This window comes from Mobula birostris, unplaced genomic scaffold (assembly GCF_030028105.1).
Source record: "Mobula birostris isolate sMobBir1 unplaced genomic scaffold, sMobBir1.hap1 scaffold_683, whole genome shotgun sequence".
NCBI classification, from domain to species: Eukaryota; Metazoa; Chordata; class Chondrichthyes; order Myliobatiformes; family Myliobatidae; genus Mobula; species Mobula birostris.
The window spans coordinates 66,454-93,520 of NW_027278402.1; the positions used below are offsets into that span (position 1 = coordinate 66,454).

The window sequence follows — 27,067 nt, forward strand, 5'->3', positions numbered from 1 at the left end:
GACTGTTTACCTCCCATTGTTGTAAGCACCCAAAGGCATCAACTGTTTTGGCATGTCTTTGAAAGTTCTGGGGTCTGCACTACTTGCATTAATATCCTGCCCGGACTGGGATGCGCGGTACTGGGGGTGGGGGGGTGAGGCCCTGCCCGGACTGGGATGTGCGTACCTGCAGCAAGGCTCCGTGTAAGATGATGGATTCCCGCACTCGAACGCCAGCACCGATGGTCACTCCCATGCTGATGGTGACATTGGGACCCAGCTGTGCATAAAGATGAGAAATAGAACGCTAGACCTGATGGAAATATATAAATTTCTGAGGCACGGATAGTCAGCACAGAAATATTGAAAGGCACACATTTCAGGTGAGAAGATCACAGCCACAGGAGACACTCTTTCCCTCTGCCATCAGTTTTGCAGCAGCGGTACACTGCAATATATAATAGAAAAAAACTAACCAACAATAAGAAATGTGTATATAAAATTACACGAGTATGCAAAAGAAAAAAAATTACTGAGGTGTTGTCCGTGGGTTAATTATCAATTCAGAAATCTGATGGCAGAGGGGAAGAGTGTGTCTTCAAACTCCTGTGAGACCACCTTGATGGCAGCAATGAGATGAAGGCATGGTCCTGGTGGATGGGTGTCCTGAAAGATGGAAACTGCCTTTTTGAGACATCACCTTATGAAAATGTCCTCAATGCTGGGGGGGGGCTATTGCCCAGGATGGAGCTGGCAGAGTGTGCAACTTTCTACAGCTTTTTCTGATCCTGTCCAAACCTGACAGTTCAAACCAGAGAGGGGGAAAGTTTAACAATGGTGCGTGGGGCATTTTTTTTTAAACTGGCGGGTGCTGGAATGGGCTGCCTGGTGTAGTGGTGGGGCTATATGATGTATGTGTTTAAGAGGCTCTTGGACAGACAGATGAATGTGCAGAAAATTAAGGGAGCCATCTCCCTGACCCTACACTCATCTCTGGAGCATCTGAACAGTAAAAACATCTGCATTAGAATATTGTTCATTGACTAAAGCTCTGCTTCAATACTATAATTCGAAGCAAACTCACCACCAAGCTCCTAGAGCTGGGACACCAGACCTTCCTTTGCAATGGATCCTGACTTCAGTAAGGATAGGCAATAATGCCTCTGGTATGATTATTCTCCACACTGGTGTCCTCAGTCCATAAGACATAAAAACAGAATTAGGCCATTCCACCATGGCTTATTTATTATCCCTCTCAACTCCATTCTCCTGCCTTCGCTCCATAACGTTTCATGCCATGATTAATCAAGAACCTATCAACCTCTGTCTTAAGTATACCCAATGACTTGGCCTGCTCAGCTGCCTGTGGCAATGAATTCCAGAGATTCACCAGCCTCTGACTAAAGAAATGCTTCCTTATCTCTGTTCTAAATTAACATCCCTCAATTCTGAGGTGCTTCCCTCTGGCTCTAGACTTCCCCATTATAGGAAATATCCTTTCTTCACCAACTTTATCTAAACCTTTCAATATTCGGTAGATTGCAATGAGACTCCATTCTTCAAAACTCCAGCAAGTACAGGCCCAGAGCTATCAAAAGTGCCTCATGTGTTAACCCTTTCATTCCTGGAACATTCTCATCAATCTCCTCTGGACCTTCTCCAATGCCAGCACATCTTTTCTGTAAAGACCCAAAACTGCTCAGAATATTCCATGTGTGGTCTGACCAAGGCCTTATAAAGCCTCAGCATTATATCCTTGCTTTTATATTCTTGTCATCTCAAAATGAATGCTAACATTGCATTTGCCTTCCTCACTACTGACAACCTGCAGGTTAAACTTTCCTGTAATACCATGAGCCCTACTTCATTAAGCAGCCTTTGAACTTTGAACCAAGCAGCCTCATGCACGGCACCTTGTCAAAGGCCTTCTGAAAATCCAAATAAACAACATCCACTGGCTCTCTTTGTCCATCCTGCTTGTTATTTCCTCAAAGAATTCCAACAGGTTAGTCAGGCAAGATTTTCCCTTTGGGAAAACCATGCTGAGTTTGGCCTATTTGATCATGTATCTCCAAGTACCCCGAAACCTCATCCTTGAAAATTATCTCCAATATCTTCCCAACTACTGAAGTCAGGCTAACCAGTTTTTTAAATTTTCTTTTATCTGTCTCCTTTCAGATTTTTCAGATATATTAAGTGTAAAAGAGATGAGTGGATATCGAACTGCTGGAAAATGACACTGGAGAGGTAGAAATGGGGACAAAGAAATGGTGGACAAACTTAGTAAGTATTTTGCGTCAGCCTTCGCTGTGGAAGACACCAGCAGAATGCCAGAAATGCAAGAGTATCAGGGAGCAGAAATGAGTGCAGCTTCCCAAGCATCTTCTCCTTAGTAATAGCAATGACCTGGACCAGATGGACCACAGCCGAGGGTTCTGAAAGAGGTAGCTGTAAAGATTGTAGAGGCATTAGTAAAGCTTTTTCAAGGATGACAGTTTCTGGTTCCTGAGGACCAGAAAATTGCAAAAGTCTCTCCATTTGTCCCCATTTCTACCTCTCCAGTGTCATTTTCCAGCAGTTCGATATCCACTCATCTCCTTTACACTTAATATTTCTGCAAAATCTTTTTGTATCCTCTTTTATTATTGGCTAAATAACATAGAACATCTAACACAGAAATCTACAGCACACTACAGGCCCTTCGGCCCACAATGTTGTGCCGACCCTGTAACCTACTCGAGAAACTGCCAAGAATTTCCCTACCACACAGCCCTCTATTTTTCTAAGCTCTATGTACCCACCTAAGAGTCTCTTCAAAGACCCTATCGCCAGCAGCCCATTCCATGCACCCACCACTCGGTGTAGAAAAACTTACCCGTGACATCCCCTCCATATCTACTTCCGAGCACCTCAAAACTATGCCCCTTTGTTTTAACCATTTCAGCCCTGGGAAAAAAGCCTCTGACTATCCACACGATCAATGCCTCTCATCATCTTATACATATCGGTCAGGTCACCTCTCATCCTCCGTCGCTCCAAGGAGAAAAGGCCAAGTTCACTCAACCTATTCTCATAAGGCACACTCTCCAATCCAGGCAACATCCTTGTAAATCTCCTCTGCACCCTTTCTATAGTTTCCACACACTTCCTGTAGTGACCAGAACTGAGCACAGAACTCCAAGTGGGGTCTGACCAGAGTCTTGATTTTATGCTGTCTTTACCTTCCCTTGTCAGACACAGTGGTCTCATCCTTCCTTTAGAACACTTCATCTTTGGGATCTGCACCTCCCAAATTTCCCCCATAAACACCAGCCATTGCTGTTCAGTTTTCATCCCTGCCAGTGTCCCCTTCCAATCAGCTTCGGCCAGCTCCTCTCTCGTGCCTCTGTAATTCCCTTTACTCCATGTAATACTGATACATTGGATTTTATCTTCTCCTTGTCAAACTGCAGGGTGAATTCTACCATATTATGATCACTGTCTCTGACTGTACACCCTGTGTAGTAATGACTGCATGGCCAGGTCCTGCTCCAACACCATCTACAAGTTTGCAGACAGTATCACTGTACTGGGCTGTATGTCAAATCATGAATTGTTGTAAAAGAACAAAGAGCTTAGTGACATGGTGTCATGTCTACATTTTGCTCAATGTCAACAAAAGAGCTGGTCATTGACTTTAGGAGGGGGCAGGTATTGGTGGTGCACATGCTCCTGTTTGCTGAGGGAGACTTGTTGAGAGTTAAGTTCCTTGGACTGAACATCACCAATAGTCTGTCCTGGTCCAACCACTGGAGCCCAATCACAGCCACAAGAAAGCTCACCAATGCCTTTACTGCCTCAGGCTGCTAAGGAAATTGGGCATGTCCCCTTTGACCCTCACAAATATTTTATCTGGATGCTCGACAGCTTGGTGTACAACTGCTCTGTCCATGACTGCAAGAAAGTGCAGAGGAATAAAGGGTACGAGCCTGACCTGCTGAGTTCCCCCAGCAGTTTGGGTTTGTTACTCTGGATTTTCAGCATCTGCAGGCTCTCTTCTGTTGACGAAACTGCAGAGTTGTCAGCCTAGTTCAGCACAGCCTCCCCTCTACACTCCCCGCTGCCTCCGCCTGTCACGGAAACCAGCCTCCCCTCTACACTCCCCTCCACACTCCCCGCTGCCTCACTGAAGCAGCCAGAGTACTGAAGTCCCCAACCACGCCGGACATTCTCTCTCCTTCCCTCGCCCATCGGGCAGAAGACACAAAAGTTTGAAAGCACGTATCAGCAGGCTCAAGGACAGCTTCTACCTGCTGTTATAAGAACTGTTCCTCAGTACAATTAAATGGGCTGTTAACTTCACAATCTATCTCACTACGACCTTGCACCTTGCTGTCTGCCTGCACTGCACTTTTTCTGTAACTGATACACTTTAAATGTAACACTGCATTCTGTACTTGTTTTACTGTGTTCTACCTGAATGCACTGTGTAACCATTTGATCTGTATGAACAGTATGCAAGATAAGCTTTTCACTCTATCTTGGTTCAGGTGACTATTTGCCAAATTTACCAATTTGTGTACAGGCAGCTTAATTTGGTGTTTTGTTCAGCACAGAGATTGTGGGCTGAAGGGCCTGTTTCTGTAGTACAGTTCCATGGTTTAAACATCCTGAACTGGGAAACAACCTGGAGCTGGAGATTCAGTGATCAAAGGACTCAGAGTGAGGGGTGTTGGTTAAATATAATCAGAGTAGGAGTTAGGAATGGGATTACTTTTTGTCCCTGAGCTGCTGTCTTATTGGTCAGTGCCAGCAGACTTGATCAGAGGGTTCAGAAGGCAATCGTGACACCACATGCAGAGTCTCCGATACCTTAGGGGAAATTGTTCATGGATATGAGGAAGGAACGGGGGATTAGGACAAAAGTCGATCTCTCCTACAGAACCAGCACAGGCACGTCACGCAGACCAGCCTCCTCAGTTTCATGTTGTATACTATAGTCTCGTAACTCAGATAAAGAAATATTAGCTTTATTGTTACATGTACATCGTAACATCAAAACATACAGTGAAATGTGTTGTTTGCGTCTGAGGATGTGCTGGGGTCTTCACCATGCACCAACACAGCACGGCCATAACTCATCAACTCTAACCTGTCTGTCTTTGGACTGCAGGAGGAGAGCACAGCACCCAGGGATAACCCACACATTTACAGGGGGGAGGATACAAACTCCTTACAATGACTGAATTGAACACCAATCACTGGGGCTGTAAAGTGCTGCACTAACCACTACGATACCGTGCTGGCCCTCAAGATATAAGAGCTGAGGAGTCAGATTACCACTTTGTTAAGCCACATTGGAGCATTGCGTACAGTTCTGGTCGCCAGACTACAGGATGTGACTGCACTGGAGAGGAGGATAGGAGACTCGCCAGGATGCTGCCTGGGACAGAGAGTTATAGGTACAAGAGAGACTGAAGAGGCTGAGGTATTTAAACAAATTATGGGAAGACAGAGCAGAGAGAAAATGTCTTTTCCCAATGGTGGGGTATTTACACAAGGCAGAGGTATCATAGAACAGGATGGTGCCAGGACATGTGGACCCGATTTATAGGGAGAGATTGAATAGATTATGATTTTATTCCCTGGAGTGTAGGATAATGAGGGGAGATTTGATAGAGGGATCCAAAATGTTAAGGGGTATAGATAGGGTCAGTGCAAGCAGGCTTTTTCCACTGTGGTTGGGTGAGGCTAGAACTAGCGGTCATGGGTTAAGGGTGAAAGGTAAAATGTTTAAGGGGAACCTGAGGGGGATCTTCAATCGAGAGTGGTGAGAGTGTGGAACGAGCTGCCAGCGGAAGTATAGGATGTGGGTTTGGTTTCAACGTTTAAGAGAAGTTTGGATAAGAACATGGATGGGAGGGTATGGAGGGATATGGACCGGGTGCAGGTCAGTGTGTCTATGCAGAATAACAAGTCAGCACAGACTAAATGGACCAAAAGGCCTGTTCCTGTGCTGTGGTGCCCTATGACTAGAACATCAAAGAAGCATATGGGATCGCCCAAGCACAGGTGCTTCTGGGCCTAATGCTTTTGAATGGAAAGAGTGTAGGCAGGTACGTGGGGCTGAAAGGCCGTCACAGTGTTGGACGACTGTAAACTCACCACTGCTGTGGGGTCAATTGTTGCTGTTGGGTGGATGTAAACATTGCCTGTCAGGGATTAAGCATAGAATTACAACCAGAATCCAGACACTTCCCAGCATCAACTCTCCCATCCCATCACCCCTCCCCTCCCACCCAGTTACCCCAACATCGTCACAGCTCCCTCCCCCTCACCCCAACCTGTCACCCCCATATTGTCACAGCTCCTTCCCCCTCACCTCTCCCACTGCACCCCACACCCACTAACATCATTTACAGACCTGCAGGCATTGCTCACCGTCGTTGTAGTGTGTCTTCAGACCCCAGAGATCTGAAGACACACTACAACAAAAATTGAAAAAGGTAAACAGAACCCGGATCCACGGCACCCACTACACCATCATGTGCCAGTTTCCAACCGCCTAAAATCGAGGAAAAGCTTTGCTACAGTGGAGGAACTACCGCACGGAACATCCCCGCAAACATACAGGATTGACCTCTGGCAACAAACAGAAGCCAGAACCCCACCGAACAATACAGTGCAAGACCCCACAGAAACGTTACCAGACGGGGCACTGCTTGACAGACGGAATTGGTGCACTCTCAACAGAGCGACAGCGGGAGTTTGTAGGACGGGAGACAATATAGTGAAGTGGGCTTTAAGGACCAGCGAATCCCGTGAGTGTGGCGAAAGGGTGAGAACATTGAGCACGTTCTGTGCAACTGCCCACTCTCACCTGATTTAGCTGACACTGACCTGCTCAGCATCAACCAACAACACTAGAGTGGCTGGCTGTCTAGTGTGACAAGCTATGATGATGACCCCTCCCACCCTGTCACCCCCCCCCCATATCATCACAGCTCCCTCCCCCTCACCCCTCCCACCCCCAAATCGTCACAGCTCCCTCCCCCTCACCCCTTCTACCCCCAATATTGTCACAGCTCCCTCCTCCTCACCTCTCCCACCATGTCACCCCCAAATCGTCACAGCTCCCTCCCCCTCACCCCTCCTACGCCCAATATTGTCACAGCTCCCTCCTCCTCACCTCTCCCACCATGTCACCCCCATATCGTCACAGCTCCTTCGCCCTCACCCCTATCTATTTCTCTGACGGTAATTTACCGTAATATTAATATATATTGCAATGTACTGCTGCCACAAAACAACAAATCTCACGACATAGGCCGGTGATATTAAACCTGACTCTTGATTCTCCCGGGCACTCATCGCCGAACCCTCTGAGGGGGCTGTTGGTCACCTGCCTCCCTACTGCCTGACATTGGACAGCTGCTCCCATGTGGGACCCTGTTATTTTTACTGCACTGGAGGGGCGACAGGAACGCAGCTGTTGTTGCTGAGCACACACCGATGATCCTGGGGCCACCCTGTTCACTGCTGGCCAGGCGGTCTGGGTGACTCCTCTCGTACTGGTTCAGGTACAGGCGGTTGGCGTAGATGGCAGAACTGGGGAGAAACCAGAGCCTCAGTGAGACAAGGTTTCCAAGTTCAAAGTTAGTTTATTATCAAAATACATATAGGTTATCATAAACCACCCTGAGATTCATTCTCCTGTGGGCATACACAGTAAATACAAAGAAACACAACAGAATCAGTGAAAAACTGCATCCAACAGGGATTGCAAACAACCAAACAACAAAAGACAACAAACTCTGCAACTACAAAAAATGAGAATAATAAAAAATAAATAAATAAGCAATAAATATCAAGAACATGAGATGAAGAGTCCTTGAATGTGAGTCCATAGGTTGTGGGAAGTTCAGTGAAGTTGAGTGAAGTTATCTCCTCTGGTTCAAGAGCCTGATGGTTGAGGGGTAGTAACTGTTCCTGAACGTGGTGGTGTGAGTCCTGAGGCTCCTGTACCACCTTCCTGATGGCAGCAGCGAGAGGAGAGTATGGCCTGACTGCTGGGGTCCCTGATGGTGCATGCTGCTTTCCTGCGACAGTGCTCCATGTAGATGTGCTCAATGGTGGGGAGGGCTGGAGACTGCTCCACCCTACAGCCTCCCCCTCTACTCAGGGATCACCCAGTGGTCGGTTCTGGTTGCCTCATTGTAGGAGGAATGTGGGAACTTTAGAGAGGGGCAGAGGAGAATTATCAGGATACTGCCTAGGCTAGTGGGGATGACTGATAAGGAAAGGTTAAGTGGGCCAGGGCCTTTCTCTTTGGAGAAAAGGAGGAGCAAAGATGAGAAGCATTTAAGGATCACTTAGAAGATACATTAGGGGCACTTAATGAACTCTCAGATAAGCACATGGATGATGAGAAATGGAGGGCCATGTAGGAGAGAAGGGTTAGATTGATCTAGGAGTAGGTTAAAGAATTAGCACAACGTTAAGGGTCAATGAGCCTGTGCTGTGCTTTACTGTCACAAAGAAGAGAAAATCTGAGGACACCCCCCCCCCCACCTTCACCATTCCCCATTTCCCTCTCTCACCTAATTTCCTTACCTGCCTATCACCTCCCTCTGGTGCTCCTTCCCTTCCCCTTTCTTCCATGGCCTTCTGTCCTCTCCTACCAGATTCTCCCTTCTCCAGCCCTGTATCTCTTTCACCAATCAACCTCCCAGCTCTTTACCTCACCCTTCCCCCTCCCGGTTTCACCTATCGCCTACTACCTTGTACTTCTTCCTCCCTTCTCCCCACCTTCTTACTCTGACGCCTCGTCTTTTTTCTCCAGTCCAGATGAAGGGTCTCAGCCCGATACGTCGACTGTTTACTCTTTTCCATAGATGCTGCCTGGGTTCCTCCAGCACTTTGTGTGATGCTGTGCTGTGTGGCTCGATGTTCTATGGGTTGATAGAGGTACACAAGATGCTAAGAGGCATAGATAGAGTGCACCTTTTCTCAAGGTGGAAGTGGCTAATGTGATGGAGAGTGCAGCAAAGTATAGGGGGGATGTCAGAGGTAGGGTTTTAATTTATTTTTACACAGAGTGGTGGGTGTGTGGAATGCCCTGCTGGGGTGGTGGTGGTGCAGGCAGATATGTTAGGAACACTTAAGAGACTCTTAGATAGGTGTATAGAATGAAGACAAACGGAGGGCATGTGCCACGGAAGAGATCTTGGGTCGATCTTGGATGACTGATACTGTGCTGTACTCCTCTATGTTCGTAAACACAAAATAATCTGCAGATGCTGGGGTCAAAGCAACATTCGCAACACATTGGAGGAACTCAGCAGGTTGGGCAGCATCCGTGGAAAAGATCAGTTGACGTTTCCGGAAGGGTTCCGGCCCGCAACATTGACTCATCGTTTCCACGGATGCTGCCCGACCTGCTGAGTTCCTCCAGCGTGTTGTGAGTGCTCCTCAATGTTCAATATTCATACAGAAATGTAGAACATAGAACAGGACAGCACTGGACAGGCCACTTGACCCACGATATTGTGCTGATCTTGATGCCAGTTTATACTATATTCTCTTATGTTTCATCCATATCCCTCCATTCATGTGTCTCTCTAAAAGCCTTTTAAACTCCACCAAACTGCCTGTTGCACAGTTGCCCCGGTAACTCATTTCAGACACCTACTACTCTCCGTGTAAAAATACATGCATATCACATCGCCTTTAAACTTCCCTCCCAATCATAAAGTGTATGATGGTAGTGTAGCAGTTAGCATAGGGTTTGATTCCCACCACTGTTTGTACATTCTCCCTGTGACTGCATGACTTTCCTCCAGGCGCTCCAGTTTCCTTCCACATTCCAAACACGTACGGGTTGGGGTTAGTGAGTTCTGGGCGTGCTGTGTCACGCCGGAAGCATGGCGACACTCGTGGGCTGCCCCCATCCCATCCTCAGACTGTGTTGGTCTTTGATGCAAATGAAACATCTCGCTGTGTGTTTCCATGTTTCAATACACAGTACATTGTACAAATAAAGCTCAAGTTTAATGTACCTTGATGTTTGACATTTCTGCCCTGGGGTAGAGATTCCAGCTGTCTATTGCCCCTCATAATCTAAAAAATGTTTATAATTCTCTCCTTGAACTCTGATGCTCCAGGGAAAAACAACTTGTTTGTCCAACCTCTCCATATGGATTATACCTTCTAATCTTAGCATTCTGGTAAGCCTCTTCTGTACCCTCACCACAGTCTCCACGTCATTCCTGTAACAGGGAGACCAGAACTGCATACAACTCTTCAAATGCAGAATGACCTCCTCACTCTTCTATTCAACACCACTACCAATGAAGGCAAGTAGGCCATAAGCCTTCTTTAGCATATTATCCACTTGTGTAGTCACTTTCAATGAACTATGGACCTAGACCACAACATCCCTGTGCCCTTATCTATGTACTTTCTCCTTCAGTGGGTGCAGGAGCCGAATCCTGCCTTTCACCACCTCCCACTCCACCTACGTTCTCTGGGCTCCAATCAGGAGCGGGAAACCTGGATTTTCTTGTCAGTGGGAAAGAGTGGTGCCCAGCTCGGGTGCTAGGTATCTCTCACCCCTCCCATGTCTTCCCCCGATCCTCATCCTCCTGATCCTCAACATCATGTCTCATGCTTTGTCATTTCACCGCCCCCGAACCCAGTGCACCATCCAATCCAGAAACCAACCCTCCACCTCCCTCCTGCTCCAATTCAAGGGTCTCCAACTTTGTCTTTACTCAGCTCTCCCATCTCCCCCTTGGTGACCAACTCCCCAACACGTACCCAGCTGACTTGATCTGACTCCAGAAGCCATCGGTTTTGTAGACGTAGAGGGAGCCACGGCCGGCAATGGTGGTGAAGATGTCCTGTTCCAGCCGGATGACCTCGGCTCGCTGCCAGCCGTTGGAGTTCTCCTCTCTGTAACACAAAGAATCATCATGCCCCGGTTCCCCCTTGCAGCAGGGAATAGCCTGGCACAGTGCCACCTCACCAGCACCATGGGATCTGATCGGAACCTCACCCCTTCCACACAAACACTCCCACAACTACTCCCAATCCAACATCCGACCAAATTCTCCCAACTGAACATCCGATTGAACTCTCTCAGCAAAATATCCCATCAAATTCTCCAAAACAACATCTGATCAAACTCTCCCAACCCAACATCCGACCGAACTTTCCGAACCCAACATCCAATCGAGCTCTTCCAAACCAACATCCCATTAACCTCTTCAAGACTCTCCCAATCAAACATCTTATCAAATTCTCCCAACCCAACATCTGACCAAACTCTCCCAACCCAACATCTGACTGAACTCTCCAAAACAACATCTGATCGAACTCTCCCAACCCAACATCGATCATACTCTCCAAAGCAACATCTGATTGAGCTCTCCCAACCCAACACCTGACTGAAATCTTCCAACCCAACATCTGATGAAACTCTCCCAACTCAACATCCAACCAAACTCTCCCAACTGACATCCAACCAAATGCTCCCAACCCAACATTTGGCTGAACTCCCCCAACCCAGCATCCAACCAAACTCATCCAAGCCAACATCCAGTCAAGCTCTTCCAACCCATCACCCACCCACCTCTCCTATCCCAACACACCACCCACCCTCCCACCACTCCCAAACCAATACACACCCATCCAGCTTTCCTAAATCAACAATAATCACTTCCAACCCAACATCCACCCACACCCCCCCCACCCAGTGTCCACCCAATCCAACACTCACTACCTCCACAGTCTCCCAAAACCACTCGCAAGCGAACACCCAGCTTACAGAAATAGCCCCTGGGGTTCTTCACATTTCTATTGATGGGAGTGATCGCTGGAGGGTAGGCTTCAGTCATCGAGATACATGACCACCCACCTCCCACCCCTGACCCAACATTCCAGTCTCAGCCTGCTGCATCTCCCCAGCAGCTCCTGCTTCCCAGCTGCAGGGGGCAGACATGGCTAGGGGAAGGAGCACTGGTGAGATAGGGGAATGGAAATCCAGTGAACGCATACAAACACACACAAGCACGGACACACACACTCACACACACATTCAAATACACATAGAGAGAGCCAGACACACTCTCTCTCTCACACACACATTCAAATACACATAGAAAGAGACAGACACACTCACACACACACACACTCACACATAGGCACAGACACACTCTCTCAGTGTCACACTCTCTCTCTCACACACACACACACTCACTCCATGGTGCACTCACACTAGCCTCTGGAACCTGCCAGGGACACAAGTGTGACCCTTCTGACACTCCGACCTTTGTGACCCTGAGCTGTGTGCCACACTTGGGACCTCAGAAATGCTCTCTGTTCCCTCTCAGAAATGCACACACCTCATTTCAGTTCCAGTTCTCTCTCACCTTGCACCGGCAGGCACTACCCACATTCACCCACAGTCAGACTCCACCCCCACCCCCACTCCCCCGCCATTCTCTGCCATGACGACCCTCACAGCAACAGAAAGGTCTCCATTCCGTCATGCACAGCATGCAACAGCTGTACTTAGGAAGGTTCCCATCCAGGAGCAGCCGAGGGTTAGGGGGAGGCAGGCAAGGTTTTACTGAATGAGTTTAGTGACAGAGTGAGGAGAGAGGCAGATTAGAGAGACTGAGAGGGAGAGAGCTGGACAGCCAGTGAGTGAGAGAGAAAGAAAAAATGAGAGAGAATGAGAATGGGACGAGAGCACGTGACTGAAGCTATGGGTCCTACTCCAGAGAAACCATCACTGTTGACAATGCAGCCAGTCAAATCGTTCCACCAGTCCACAAGGTTACAGTTTATCTCAGCCTTAACTCCCCAAACTACCTCAGCTTGCAATCAAACATATAGAAATCTATGGCCACAGGTTTCACTGTCCGGGGAGACTCCGAGACTTCAGCTGCCTGGAGTGAGGAGTTGCTTATCAACATCGTCCCAAAGAGTTGGCTCTCATCTCATAGCGGGACTCCTCAAGCACCTAAGGAAGTGTCTTTTGTGTTTGTTTTGCTCAAGGTTTCCAGCATCTGCAGAATCCCTTGTGTCCTTGGGGAAAAAACTACTCCTTTTCCTCCTCATTTACCCCTTCAATCAACTTCCATCCCCAACCCCTCCACCCCTTCACTCCCCTGAATCCTGTCCATTCCCCTTAATCCCCTCCGTTCCCCCGAATCCCACCATCACTGCTTCTGCTCCCCATCATTTAACAATTTTCGGCCACCCCCTTCAATGAATCCCTGCAGTGATGGAAATGAAAGCCTCTCTGTGCAACCTATCTTCACACCTTTTATCTGTAGCTCTCTGCTGCTTGCCCTTCTAGTGTGTCTGGCTGGAGGCTGATGCCTGGAGCTGAGTGCAGCACTGCTCAGTCCCCAGCTAAGGCCAGCGGGCTATCAGAATCACAGATGGCCAAATCCGATTACTGAAGATGCTGCAGATCTGAGGTAAAAAGCCACAGACCAAGAAGCATCTGTGGAAAGGGGGACTGGATTAAGCTCTAGCTCACTGACGAGTCACAGGAAATTCTCTCCCCATCACTCCTGCACAACTCGCTTAAGACACCCAGAATTACTTCAGGAACAGCTCCTTCCCCCTGCCATCAGATTACTGAATAGTCCATGAACATGTCAACACCACCTCAACTTTTCTCTTTTGTTCTATTTATTTATTTTGTATCTTAGACTAAATTTTATGCCTTGCACTGTACTGATGCCATAAAACAAGCTTCTCAGTGTATGTCAGTATATAGTAACACTGATTCTGAAGTTTTTTCATTCACTTACATTTTTAACCTGAATCTCCACAAGAACATAGAACATGGTGTTGTGCTGACCACTTAACCTTCTCTAAGAACAATCTAACCCTTTCTTCCTATGTAGCCCTCTATTTTCCTATCATCCATATGTCTACCCAAGAGCTTCCTAAATGTCCCCAGTCTATTTGCCTCTATGCACCCACCACTCTCTATGACTTCCCACATTTATTTTCCACCAATCACCTTAAAATTATGCCCCTTCATACAACATAACTTCTGAATAATGCTGTGGCAGACGGGACAGTGGCTCGCCTCTACGGTAACTTGAGCTACTCAAAGATAGGTGGTGCAGTGCCCGTTCTGGATGGGAAGGCGTTAGGATTAGCAAGCCCTTCAGACCACACTGCACTCACGTAGCCACTTACCCATTGCTACAATACCTGAGGGTAGGGCAAAGGCAGGACCATGAAAGAAAGAGAGAGATGAGAGTGAGAGGTGGCTGTTGTGTGGGACAAGCTACCTGTGCCAGTTGCCCGAGAACAACAGGCAGGACTGAGAGTCAAACCTCATGCTGACCAGAGCAATGGCTACAACCTTGGCTGTGAAGGAACTGTAGGCCAGTACATTACCTTTGACTCAGAGCTGTCCTACCGTCACCTCACATCCCTGAAGGAATGGCTGGCTAGCAATAATGAGATGAAGGGTCAAGAGACCTCCTTCCATGGGTCACACCACTGAGAGCCAATGGCAGAGCTAGGTGCCCACAGAGTGCCAGACGGACAAGGCGTGAGGCCCAAATGGAATCCACACCCCAACGCCCAACTCAACACCCACCCACTGCTCCCCAACCTGGCACCCTCAGGTGTCCCAGCTCAAGCCCACCCCCATGGATTCAGCTCTTCTGATGTGATTTATGTACCACCAGCCCACAACCATCATCATGTTTAAGGGTTAGGCAGTACTTCCCAGTAACCCCACTCTCTATCACTGATGGAAATCTCCATTCATCACAGAGTGATGTTGTGACATTTTAACCCTCCCTTAAGATCAATCTAATCCTTCCCTCCCTCCCACATAGCCCTTCATTTTCCTATCATGTATGTACCTATCTAAGAATTTCTTAAATGCCTCTAACTTACTTGCTTCGACCACCAACCCTGGCAGTATATTCCACACACCCAGCACTCTGTGTAAAAAAAACCTACCTCTGACATCTCCCCTATACCTTCCGCCAAACACTTTAAAATTATGCCCCCTGCATTAGCCACTTCAGCCCTGGGGGAAAAAGTCTCTGACTGTCCACTCTATGTCTTATACAGTTCTATCAAGTCACCTCTCACCCTCCTTTGTTTCAAACAGAAAAGCCCTAGCTCACTCACTCAGTCCTCATAAGACAAGCTCTCGATACCAGGCAGCATCCTAGTAAATCCTCGACATTGTCTCCAAAGTCTTCACATCCTTCCTATAATGAGCTAACAGAACTGAATACAACACTCCAAGTGTGGTCTAACCAGGGTTTTACAGAGCTGCAACATTGGCTCGTAGCTCCTGGACTCAATCTCCTGACTAATGAAGGCCAACAACCCTATCAATTTGTGTGGCAATATTGAGGGATTTATGGATCCTCCTGTTCCTCCACACCGTTCAGAATCCCGCCATTATCCCTGTACTCTACCATCAAGTTTGACCTTCCAAAGTGAATCACTTCTCACTTCCCCTGGATGAATTCCATCTGCCTCTATTCAGGCTGTGAAGTGTCGAGAAAGAGACTGCGAGCCATTCTGTGTGTGGGGAGTGTGAGACCCCAGCTGCTGTTGATGGTATCAGTGGGGGTGGGGACGGGAGAGTGGAGACGGAGAGGCAGGCATCCATCTACTCACATGGCCAGGTCCTGCTGGTTTTTCCGGAACACCTCCCCAATGTACTGGAAAATGTTGGGTGTGAAGAGGTACACACCACAGTTTATGATGTCACTGACGAAGGTGCTGGGCTTCTCCACGTAGTGAAGAACCTACAGGAGGAGGATGTTATTACTCAGCATGGACTTCCCTGGGACTGGCCGTTGCCTTTGTGCACTGCACGGAGCTGGGCACCACTCTGAGCAGAGCTGCCCAAGATACCCCACCATGTAACACCCTCGCATCATATACCCCACCCTGTAACACCCCCATCATATACCCCACCCTGTAACACCCCAATCATATACCCCACCCTGTAACATCCCATCATATACCCCACCCTGTAACACTCCATCATATACCCCACCCTGTAACACCCCATCATATACCCCACCCTGTAACACATCGTATACCCCATCGTATACCCCACCCTGTAACACCCCCCACATCATATATCCGTCACTCCACTTCAAATTTGATTTGCCACTTCTCAGCTGAGCTACGCATCCTCTCAATGTCCTGTCACAACCTACAGCAGTACTGCACACTATCCACAACTCCATCAGCTTTTGTGTCATCAGCAAACTTACTAACCCTCCCTAACTTATTTCTGCTTTTTCAAGTTATTTACATAAATGACAAAGCGCAGGCGTCCCTCCAGAACACCACTAGTCACCAGTCACTGACTTCCAGGCAGAATACGGTCCATCTATAACGACCCACTGCAAACCAATTTTGTATCCACATCAATTCAATTCTGTATTCCATAGGCCTAAACTAGGAGCTTCCTAAATGTCATTAATGTATCTGCCTCTACCACCCCTCACGTTCCACACACCCACCACTCTCTGTGTAAACGACGTGCCTCTGACATCCCCCCTATACTTTCCTCCAATCACCTTCTAATAATGCCCCTCTGGCACTAGCCATTTGCACCCTGGGAAAAGGTCTCTGGGTGTCCACTTCTGCTACACAGACAGCTGTGGGTGCCCAGAATGCACTATCCGGGTGGTGGTGGAGAGACATACTTAAGAGGCCTTAGACAGGCATATAAATATGCCGAGGTTGGAGGGGTAAGGACCAAGTGCAGACAGAAGGGATTTTGCGTCATTAGCTTAATTAGTTTGGCACAACATCAAGGGGTGAGGGGTCTGTTCCTGTATTGTGCTGTCCTGACAGCCTGGAAATATTAAATTATTGTCATTAACTGTTAAAAAGCAGCAATCCCTGTCCACACGCATAACTCAGCTTGTCTCAAATGATTTACTTCTACCTGTCTTGTATTGATCTTCACCTTCGTCTGGTCATGAGCAGATGCTCAGCAGACTGATTTCTGGAATGACAGGGCTGATATATGAAGAGAGAGTGGCTTATTCAAGCTCCTGTTCACTAGAGTTAGAAGACAGAGTCCCCATCCTTCTAAGCCTTGTCGAGGTAACTAAGTAGCTCTGAAACACAGCAATAGTATCTGACTCCACCACGTCCCGTAACAGCAAGTTCCAGACATCAAACACTCTGTGTAAAAGAAACCTGCTTTGCCAATCTCCTTTAAATTTCCCTCTCTCATCCTAAGCCTATGCTCTCATATTTTGGATATGGCCAACTCTGGAGAAAAGGTTCTGACTATCTACCCTAAGGTTGTCAAAGCTGGGGAGGGGGCAGGGGGATGAGTTCCCACTTCCTATTAAATGCGCCCAATGGCGGTGTCTCAAATAGCCTCTGACAACCAAGTCCAGCTCCTGGCTTTCATGTGTTGTTTGGCTACTATGTCCAGTGGAACCATTTCCACTGATAGAAGGGGCAAACGCAACTAGTGCCTTAAAACTATTCACTTCGGGCAGATGGGGCTCGTCAGCCATGGTTGGCAGCTCATCTGGGAGAAAGAAAACTCTGATCTCAAACTCCCGCTGCCTTGCGGTTCTACCCACTCATGGGGAAGGCTTCGGGAGTAAACCCCAAGGGAAAAATCCAGAGCTGAAGTCCCTGAGGCAGACCTTGTTGAATTCAACGTGACTGGCAACTCCTGCGATGTCGCTGGTGCCAAATTGTATCGGTCTCTGCCGTTCTTTGGACTCATCAGCAACATGGACAAGGGGAGCCTGGTGCATGGACCACAGCTCTCCATATTGTACTGTCATGGCCCTTGTAGGACAGCTAGGACACAACATCCATTGTTGACCCTGACCAACGGAGGTCTCGTATTCTACCCTATCCACGCCTCACATCTGATTTCAGATGCCTCTCAGCTTCCATCACTCCAAGGATAACTCCAAGACCACACTTGGAGTATTGTGTTCAGTTCTGTTCCCCTCATTAAGCTGTATTCAGCTCTGGTTGCCTCATGTTTCTAAAACTCTAGGTCCACTACGTAGGAGGGAAGACACGTGGTACAACGGGGACACGAGAGACAGCAGATGCTGAGATCTGGAGCAAAGACAAACTGGAGGAGGAACTCAGTGGGTCAGGTCACCTCTGTGGAGTGAAAAGGAATAACACAGAGGGAGGTTATAGATGGAGCATATTGGAATAGTGTGCTCAGTTCTGGTCACCTCATTACTGGAAGAATCTGGAAACTTAGAAAAACCATAAGATATAGGAGCAGAATTAGGCTATTTGACCCATGGCTGATCCACTTCCGTCTCAGCCCCAATATCCTGCCTTCTCCCCGTAACCCTCATGCCCTGACTAATCAAGCGTTATCCTGCCTTTGGAATACTCTTTCTTCTTCTTTGGGATGTATTTATCCTGTACCTTCTGAATTGTTCCCAGAAGCTCCAGCCATTGCTGCTCTGCTGTCATCCCTGCCAGTGTTCCCTTCCAATCAATTTTGGCCAGCTCCGTAACACTCTTTACTCCATTGTAATACTGAAACATCTGACTGTAGCTTCTCCATCTCAAGTTGCAGGATGGAGTCTATCATATTATGATCACTGACCCCTAAGGCTTCCTTTACCTTAAGCTCTCTAATCAATTCCAGTTCATTGCAGAACACCCAGTCCAGAACATCTGATCGCCAGTAGGCTCAACCTTGCAATACCTACCTGTCCTTTCGATACAATGTGTATCCTTTCTGCCTACCTGTCCTTTCAATACAATGTGTATCCTTGCAATACCTACCTGTCCTTTCGATACAATGTGTATCCTTTCTGCCTACCTGTCCTTTCGATACAATGTGTATCCTTGCAATACCTACCTGTCCTTTCGATACAATGTGTATCCTTTCTGCCTACCTGTCCTTTCGATACAATGTGTATCCTTTCTCCCTACCTGTCCTTTCGATACAATGTGTATCCTTGCAATACCTACCTGTCCTTTCGATACAATGTGTATCCTTGCAATACCTACCTGTCCTTTCGATACAATGTGTATCCTTTCTGCCTACCTGCCTGTCCTTTCGATACAATGTGTATCCTTGGATGTTAAGCTCCCAGCTATAACCTTCTTTCAGCCAAGATTCAGCGACGCCCACAGCATCAGACATGACAATCTGTGACTGTGCTTTAAGTTCATCTACCTTATTTCTTATACTGCACACATTCAGATATAACACCTTCAGTCCTGTATTCAACACCCTTTTCAATTTTGTCCCCTTGTACACTGTAACTCATCCTATTGACTGCAAGTTTGTCTGATCATCAGCCCATCCTTGCTAACAGTCTCACTACACTGCAGCGGAGATATACCAGGACGCTGCCTGGATTCAAGAGGATGTAATCATGTTTTATGAGGGGAGGCTGAGTGAGCTAGTGCTTTTCTCTTTGGAGCAAAGGAGAACGAGAGGTGACTTGATAGAGATGCACAAAATGCTAAAGAGGCATAGACAGAGTGGACAGTCAGAATCTTTCTCCCAGGGTGGAAATGGCTGATACAAGGGTGCATAATTTTAAGACGATTGGAGGAAAGTATAGGGTAGGATGTCAGAGGTAGGTTTTTACACAGAGAGTGATGGGTGCATAAAACACCTTGCCAGGAGTGGTGGTAGAAGCTCATACATTAGGAACATTTCAGAGACCCTAGATAGGCACATGAATGAAAGAAAAATGGAGGAATATGCAGGAGGGAAGGGTTGGATCGATCTCAAAGTAGGTTAAAAGTACAGCACAATACTGTGGGCCCGAAGGGCCTGTACTCTGCCATAATGGCTTATATTCTAAGCTCTAGTACTGTACAGACTGAGTTTGGGAAGCACAGAGTTTGTTGGGAATTTACACACTGGGGTTGGGAAGCAAATATCTAACCCTGGAAGGCATGATTTAAAGTGAGAGGGAGTAATTTCAAAGGAGATGTACAGGGCAAGCTTTTGTATTCGCAAAGAAAGTAGTGGGTAGGTGGGATGTGCCACCAGGGATGGTGGTGGAGGCAACATGATCGAGGCTCTCTCAGATAGGCACTAGATGTACAGAGAATGGAGGGCCATGGATTTGTGTAGGCAGAGGAAATTAGTTTAGCTAGACATTTAATTACTAGTTTGTCACAACTTTGTAGGCCAAAGGGCCTGTTTTTGAGCTGTACTGGTCCGTGTTCTAGATGTGGGTCAAAGGGCCTTTTCCTGAGCTGTACTGGTCTGTGTTCTAGATGTGGGAAAAGGGACTTTTCCTGAGCTGTACTGATCTGTGTTCTAGATGTGGGTCAAAGAGCCTTTTCCTGAGCTGTACTGGTCTATGTTCTAGATGTGGGGAAAAGGGCCTTTTCCTGAGCTGTACTGGTCTGTGTTCTAGATGTGGGTCAAAGGGCCTTTTCCTGAGCTGTACTGGTCTATGTTCTAGATGTGGGAAAAGGGACTTTTCCTGAGCTGTACTGATCTGTGTTCTAGATGTGGGAAAAGGGCCTTTTCCTGAGCTGTACTGATCTGTGTTCTGGATGTGGGAAAAGGACTTTTTCCTGAGCTGTACTGGTCTATGTTCTAGATGTGGGTCAAAGGGCCTTTTCCTGAGCTGTACTGGACTGTGTTCTAGATGTGGGTCAAAGGGCCTTTTCCTGAGCTGTACTGGTCTGTGTTCTAGATGTGGGTCAAAGGGCCTTTTCCTGAGCTGTACTGGTCTGTGTTCTAGATGTGGGTCAAAGGGCCTTTTCCTGATCTGTACTGGTCTATGTTCTAGATATGGGTCAAAGGGCCTTTTCCTGAGCTGTACTGGTCTGTGTTCTAGATGTGGGTCAAAGGGCCTTTTCCTGAGCTGTACTGGACTGTGTTCTAGATGTGGGTCAAAGGGCCTTTTCCTGAGCTGTACTGGTCTGTGTTCTAGATGTGGGTCAAAGGGCCTTTTCCTGAGCTGTACTGGTCTATGTTCTAGATGTGGGGGAAAGGGCCTTTTCCTGAGCTATACTGGTCTATGTTCTAGATGTGGGGAAAAGGGCCTTTTCCTGAGCTGTACTGGACTGTGTTCTAGATGTGGGTCAAAGGGCCTTTTCCTGAGCTGTACTGGACTGTGTTCTAGATGTGGTTCAAAGGGCCTTTTCCTGAGCTGTACTGGTCTATGTTCTAGATGTGGGGAAAAGGGCTTTTTCCTGAGCTGTACTGGTCTGTGTTCTAGATGTGGGGAAAAGGGCCTTTTCCTGAGCTGTACTGGTCTATGTTCTAGATGTGGGGAAAAGGGCTTTTTCCTGAGCTGTACTGGTCTGTGTTCTAAATGTGGGGAAAAGGGCCTTTTCCTGAGCTGTACTGGTCTGTGTTCTAGATGTGGGGGAAAGGGCCTTTTCCTGAGCTGTACTGATCTGTGTTCTAGATGTGGGTCAAAGGGCCTTTTCCTGAGCTGTACTGGTCTATGTTCTAGATGTGGGGAAAAGGGTCTTTTCCTGAGCTGTACTGGTCTGTGTTCTAGATGTGGGTCAAAGGGCCTTTTCCTGAGCTGTACTGGTCTATGTTCTAGATGTGGGGGAAAGGGCCTTTTCCTGAGCTGTACTGGACTGTGTTCTAGATGTGGGGGAAAGGGCCTTTTCCTGAGCTGTAGCAGACGATGCTCTAGATGTGGGTGGGAGGGCCTGTGAGCACAAACTGCAGCATGGAGTAGCCCCTTGCTGTGTGATAGGTGGGGTGTCAGGGTTCAGCAGATTGCATACCCATCCCCGTGCCAGACACATGCTAGCTCACTCACCTCATGGCTTTGCTCATTCTCCACAATGCAGCCATAATTCATTGACTGTCTCCTGTTGGCCTGTTCCGAAACACCACCAGAATGGTTAGACATCACCCAGCCTCCATCCCTCCAGCCCCCCCACCCACACACACCCCACCTTCCTGCTGCGTCTTCCCAATTCCCCCAAGACTCCACCCAGGAGCCACACAGATCCACTCTTCCTCTACACTCCCCCCACCCAATGGAGTTTAACTCAAATACGTGTGAGGTGGTTCATTTTGGTAGGTCAAATATGATGGCAGAATATAGTATTAATGGTAAGACTCTTGGCAGTGTAGAGGATCAGAGGGATCTTGAGGTCCGAGTCCATAGGACACTCAAAGCTGCTATGCAGGTTGACTCTGTGGTTAAAAAAGCATATGGTGTATTGGCCTTCATCAATCATGGGATTGAGTTTAAGAGCCGAGAGGTAATGTTGCAGCTATATAGGACCCTGGTCAGACCCCACTTGGAGTACTGTGCTCAGTTCTGGTCGCCTCACTACAGGAAGGACGCGGAAAACATAGAAAAGGTGCAGAGGAGATTTACAAGGATGTTGCCTAGGTTGGGGAGCATGCCTTATGAGAATAGGTTGAGTGAACACAGCCTTTTCTCCTTGGAGCGACGGAGGATGAGAGGTGACCTGATAGAGGAGTACAAGATAATGACAGGCATTGATCATGTGGATAGTCAGAGGCTTTTTCCCCAGGGTTGAAATGGCTAGCACGAAAGGGCATAGTTTTAAGGTGCCTGGAAGTAGTTACAGAGGAGATGTCAGGTGTAAGTTTTTTATGCAGAGAGTGGTGAGTGTGTGGAATGGGCAGCTGGCAGCAGTGATGGAGGTGGAAATGATAGGGTCTTTTAAGAGATTCCTGGATGGCTACATGGAGCTTAGAAAAATAGAGGGCTATGGGTAAGCCTAGGTAGTTCTAAGGTAGGGACATGTTCGGCACAGCTTTGTGGGTCGAAGGGCTTGTATTGTGCTGTAGGTTTTCTATGTTTGAGCCTCAGTTTCCTAACCGTTGTTCCCAACATGACAAAAGAGTCGGCCTGCTCCTTCTGGAATTCAACCATTTCCGTCAGGGGAAATTCGCAGCAGACGTCTGCGTTCATGACGAAGAACAGGTCAGGTTTTCCTGACAGGATCTGATCTCGAAAGTGATACAGGCCTCCGCCGGTTCCCAGAGCGACATATTCCTGAAGGTATCTGCGAACACAAGAGCAGCAAGGCCCACATTAACCTTTTATTGGGAACCTAACTGGGTTTCAAGCTTCAGAGGGGCAAATAATCAACAAATATCAAAGCATGAGGGAATTCAGCCCATCCACCCTGTGCTGGCCCTAACAGTTGCTACCAACTTGCCCCAACTCCAGTCTCAGTCTCCATATCCCAGACGATACGGGACATAGAACATGGAACGTTGGAGCACAGTACAGACACTTCAGCCACCATGTTGTGCTGAGTTTTAAACCTACTCCAAAATCTATCTCACCCCTCCCTCCCACACAGCCCTCCATTTTCCTGTCATCCATGTGCCAACGTGAGAGTTTTTTAGATGTCCCTAAATTATCTGCCTCTACCACCACCCTGAGAGGTGCTGGGGGGGGGTGGGGTGGGGGGTAGATTCCATGAAAACACCACTCTGTGTGTAAGAAACCTACCTCGGACAACATCCCCCCATACATTCCTCCAAACACCTTAAAATTTCACCTCCCCCCCCCCCACCCCCCATATTAGCCAATTCCACTCTGGGACAAATAATCAGCAAATCTTGAAGCACAAAGATGGAATTCGGCCCCTCTAAATGGAGACACAGTCCAACAGTTCTCCTCTCCTCCCTGATTCAGGATTTCAACCCAAACTTCGATAATACTCTTCCTCCTACAGATGCTGCTCGGCCCTCTGAGTGCCTCCTGCAGACTGAATTGGTGGAATCCATTACCAGTTGCTGAGGAGGCAAGTCATTGAATATAATGCAGAAATCCACTGAGATTGTGTGAGACTAGGCCATAGGTTAAGGTTGAGAGGTGAAAGGGGACTTCTCCTCTCAGAGAGGGTGAGAGTGTGGAACGAGCTGACAGCGGAACTGGTGGATGTGGGTTTGATTTCAATATTTGAGAGAAGTTTGGATGGGTACGTGGATGGGATGGACGGCCATGGTTCAGGTGCAGGTCGATGGGTCTAGGCAGAACACAGTTCGGCACAAGCTAGAGAGGCTGCTTCTCTGCTATAGTGTTCTATAACTTTATACTTAAAGCGAAGGTTGATAGGTTCTTGATTAATCAGGAAGTCCAAGGTTACGGCGAGAAGGCAGGAGAAGGAGGTTAAGTGGATGGTCGAATGGTGGAGCAGACTGGATAAGCCAAATGGCCTGATTCTGCCTCATGTCTTATCGAGTCTTGTGGCTCTCTTGCCAAACCCCTTCACACCATGTCCACTGCTCTCTGACCTTCTATAATATTGGGATGTTATTAACTCTTCAGTACCTTGGCTCTGGGGTCACTGTCACACTTCCTAGTCCAAGGTCATGAGTTCAAAAGTCAGTCAGGAGACCTGTGTCTAAAGTTCCTGCGTCCTTCCTATGAGGCAACAGAATGTGAATACAATATTCCACGTTCTCCAACAATTAGCTAGTTGCTCATGCCCGCCGTAAGGCCAGTGATGTTGTGGGGATGGAACTGGACTCTTTCACGGTGGTGTCTGAAAAGAGGATGCTCTCCAAGTTGCATGCCATCTTGGACAATGTCTCCCATCCACTACATAATGTACTGGTTGGGCACAGGAGTACATTCAGCCAGAGACTCATTCCACCGAGATGCAGCACAGAGCGTCATAGGAAGTCAGTCCTGCCTGTGGCCATCAAACTTTACAACTCCTCCCTTGGAGGGTCAGACACCCTGAGCCGATAGGCTGGTCCTGGACTTATTTCATAATTTACTGGCATAATTTACATATTACTATTTAACTATTTATGGTTCTATTACTATTTATTATTTATGGAGCAACTGTAACGAAAACCAATTTCCCCCGGGATTAATAAAGTATGACTATGACTATGGCTACGTGTCTAACAGAGATCTGGGGGTACTGTTGAGAGTGGCAGGGTAGGTCAAGGGCGAGGCGAGGGAAGCAGGGAATACAGGGGCACTGAGGTGTGAACTGGGAACACACTGATTCAACCGGTGGGGAAGTTGCAGCAAGGCAAAGGTTAAAGCAACGTCCAGGTAAGCTAGACTGTAGGCAGAGTGCAGACAGCCAAGGCAAGAAAGAGCATAGCAGCTTACTGGGGCCATTTCACTTACTAGAGATGAGATTAGAATGTGATGGAAGGATTCCAAACACGCACACCGGTGAAGGGACAGCTTCAAAGTATCACCGGTTGTCAGCTTGAAGTTTCTATTGACTGTTAACACCTCTGTTGTGAACGGCGATTGATCTTGCCAGTAAAAATTCAAACATACACAATTTACCAAATGGTCACTATCGTAACTGCCAGTCAATTCTGTATAGAAATCTGTTCCAACTTCAGAACAGAGTGGTGACAGGGTCCGGGCTGTTCTCCTTGTGCACCAGTAAATAAAGTGTGACTGATAAGCAGGTACGGGTCGTCACAAAGTGTAGTTCGTCGGCGCCAACAATACGACCAAGTCTTCAGTAAGCAGCATGCGCTCTGGGGCTGTGTCAGAGAGGAGAACGATGTGATGTTCTACAGGGAGCTACAGGAAAATAACCCACAGGGGTATGAGGAGAGGGTGGAGCAAGAGGACTGGCAGGACTGTACTTGCAGAGGACCAGGATGGACTAGATGGAACAAATGGCCTCCTGCCCTGCTGTAACCATTCTATGCTAAAACAAGCCAGCAGAATTTCAAGATGTGTTTGGGGTGGTGGGGGATGTCAGAGGTAGGGTTTGCTACACAGAGTGGTGGGTGTATGGAGCACCCGGCCAGGGGTGGTGGAGGCAGCTACATCAGGGACATTTAAGAAACTCACGGCGAGGCACACAGATGATGGAGAAATGGAAGGCTAATTAGGAGGGAAGGGTTAGATTGATCTCGGAGTAGGTTAAAAGGTTAGCACAGCACTGTGCTGTACTGTTCAATGTTCTAAGATTCTGTGACATTTATGTTGCTCGATGCCGTCCCTTCCGTACGCACAAAGGCACATCAAAAGCCGTTCAGCCCATCGAGTCCATGCTGACCATTAACCACCTAATTATACTGATCCCAATTCCCACCCAGTCACCCCACCCCAGATCCTTCCCCTGACTTCTGCACACACCACAGCTAAGCTCTCAATAAGAACTTCACTGGGCTTTTCGTTACCTAATGCAGATCTTGAATTCTTGCTGCGCAGTCAGAAGGAACCGATTGATTTCGTCGCTTGGCTGGTAAAACCCAATCAGCAAGATCTCTTTCAAGTTTGGAACCTGCGCAGAGTGAAGGAGGGAAGGAAGGTGACAGAGAAAAGGGTGATGAAGGAGGGAAAAAGTAAGGCACCATAAAGATTGAAGATTAGCTTTTATCGGTCACATATACAGTCGATTCCAGTTAATTGGGCCATCAGTTAGTCAGGACAGCCGCTTATTTGGGACAACTGTTAAAGAACAAAAACTAATCAAGAAAATACCCAAGATTCCCATCATTTATTTGGAACACTATGCTGTTTAATTGGGATAGGAGATTTTTGCCAGTATCTAACTAGTGTTAGACACTTAGAGCGAACGGTTTTTAAACAGTGCCATTTACATGCGTTTGTGTTCAAAAAGCAGTGATTTTTGTCACTGATAATTGGTGTGTAACAAGCAGCAAGACAATTCAGGACTGTTTTGCTCACGGCAGTTTCAAGCATCCAGGCCAACTTTAACAAATTGGGAACGATGAACAATTTGAAGGTATCAACATCATTTTGAATGTTACAATGAAAATGAAGATTCGGAGGATACAGTCATTTAAAGCAACGTATGAAGGTGGAACATTAACTGCATAAGAGGTCCGTGCTGATTTTGTTCATATACAATCAATCTGTTGATAACTATTAGGAATTACTACACAGTTTTATAATACTGTAGTAGTTTTGGTAGTGTTCTAATTTGTTCTGTATTTCTTTTAAATGTGTAATTTTTTACTTAAATAGTTGTTTGTCTTTTTTATATGTGTGGGAACGTGGCCAAGTGGTTAAGGCATTGGACTAGCGACCTGAAGGTTGTGAGTTCCAGCCCCAGCCGAGGGAACGTGTTATATCCTTGAGCAAGACACTTAATCACACATTGCTCTGCGACGACACTGGTGAAAGCT

General features: G+C 47.4%; 1 protein-coding gene and 1 long non-coding RNA gene across 2 annotated transcripts in view; one reads left to right on the plus strand and one right to left on the minus strand.

The window, feature by feature from the left end:
* LOC140193654 (mannose-1-phosphate guanylyltransferase regulatory subunit alpha-A-like) overlaps positions 1-26,412 on the minus strand; it is a 33,111-nt gene extending 6,699 nt beyond the window's left edge. Inside the window, exons 1-9 of the mRNA XM_072250812.1 lie at positions 26,400-26,412; positions 26,096-26,288; positions 22,791-22,977; positions 21,750-21,809; positions 15,640-15,770; positions 10,777-10,911; positions 7,469-7,566; positions 6,124-6,170; positions 167-259 (exon numbers count right to left, since the gene is read on the minus strand). Coding sequence (XP_072106913.1) covers positions 167-259; positions 6,124-6,170; positions 7,469-7,566; positions 10,777-10,911; positions 15,640-15,770; positions 21,750-21,809; positions 22,791-22,977; positions 26,096-26,288; positions 26,400-26,412 — 957 coding nt within the window. The remainder of the gene's footprint in view (positions 1-166; positions 260-6,123; positions 6,171-7,468; positions 7,567-10,776; positions 10,912-15,639; positions 15,771-21,749; positions 21,810-22,790; positions 22,978-26,095; positions 26,289-26,399) is intronic.
* LOC140193655 (uncharacterized) overlaps positions 1-26,665 on the plus strand; it is a 45,165-nt gene extending 18,500 nt beyond the window's left edge. Inside the window, exon 3 of the long non-coding RNA XR_011884910.1 lies at positions 26,612-26,665. This is a non-coding gene — a long non-coding RNA (uncharacterized lncRNA). The remainder of the gene's footprint in view (positions 1-26,611) is intronic.
* Positions 26,666-27,067: the final 402 nt, after the last annotated feature.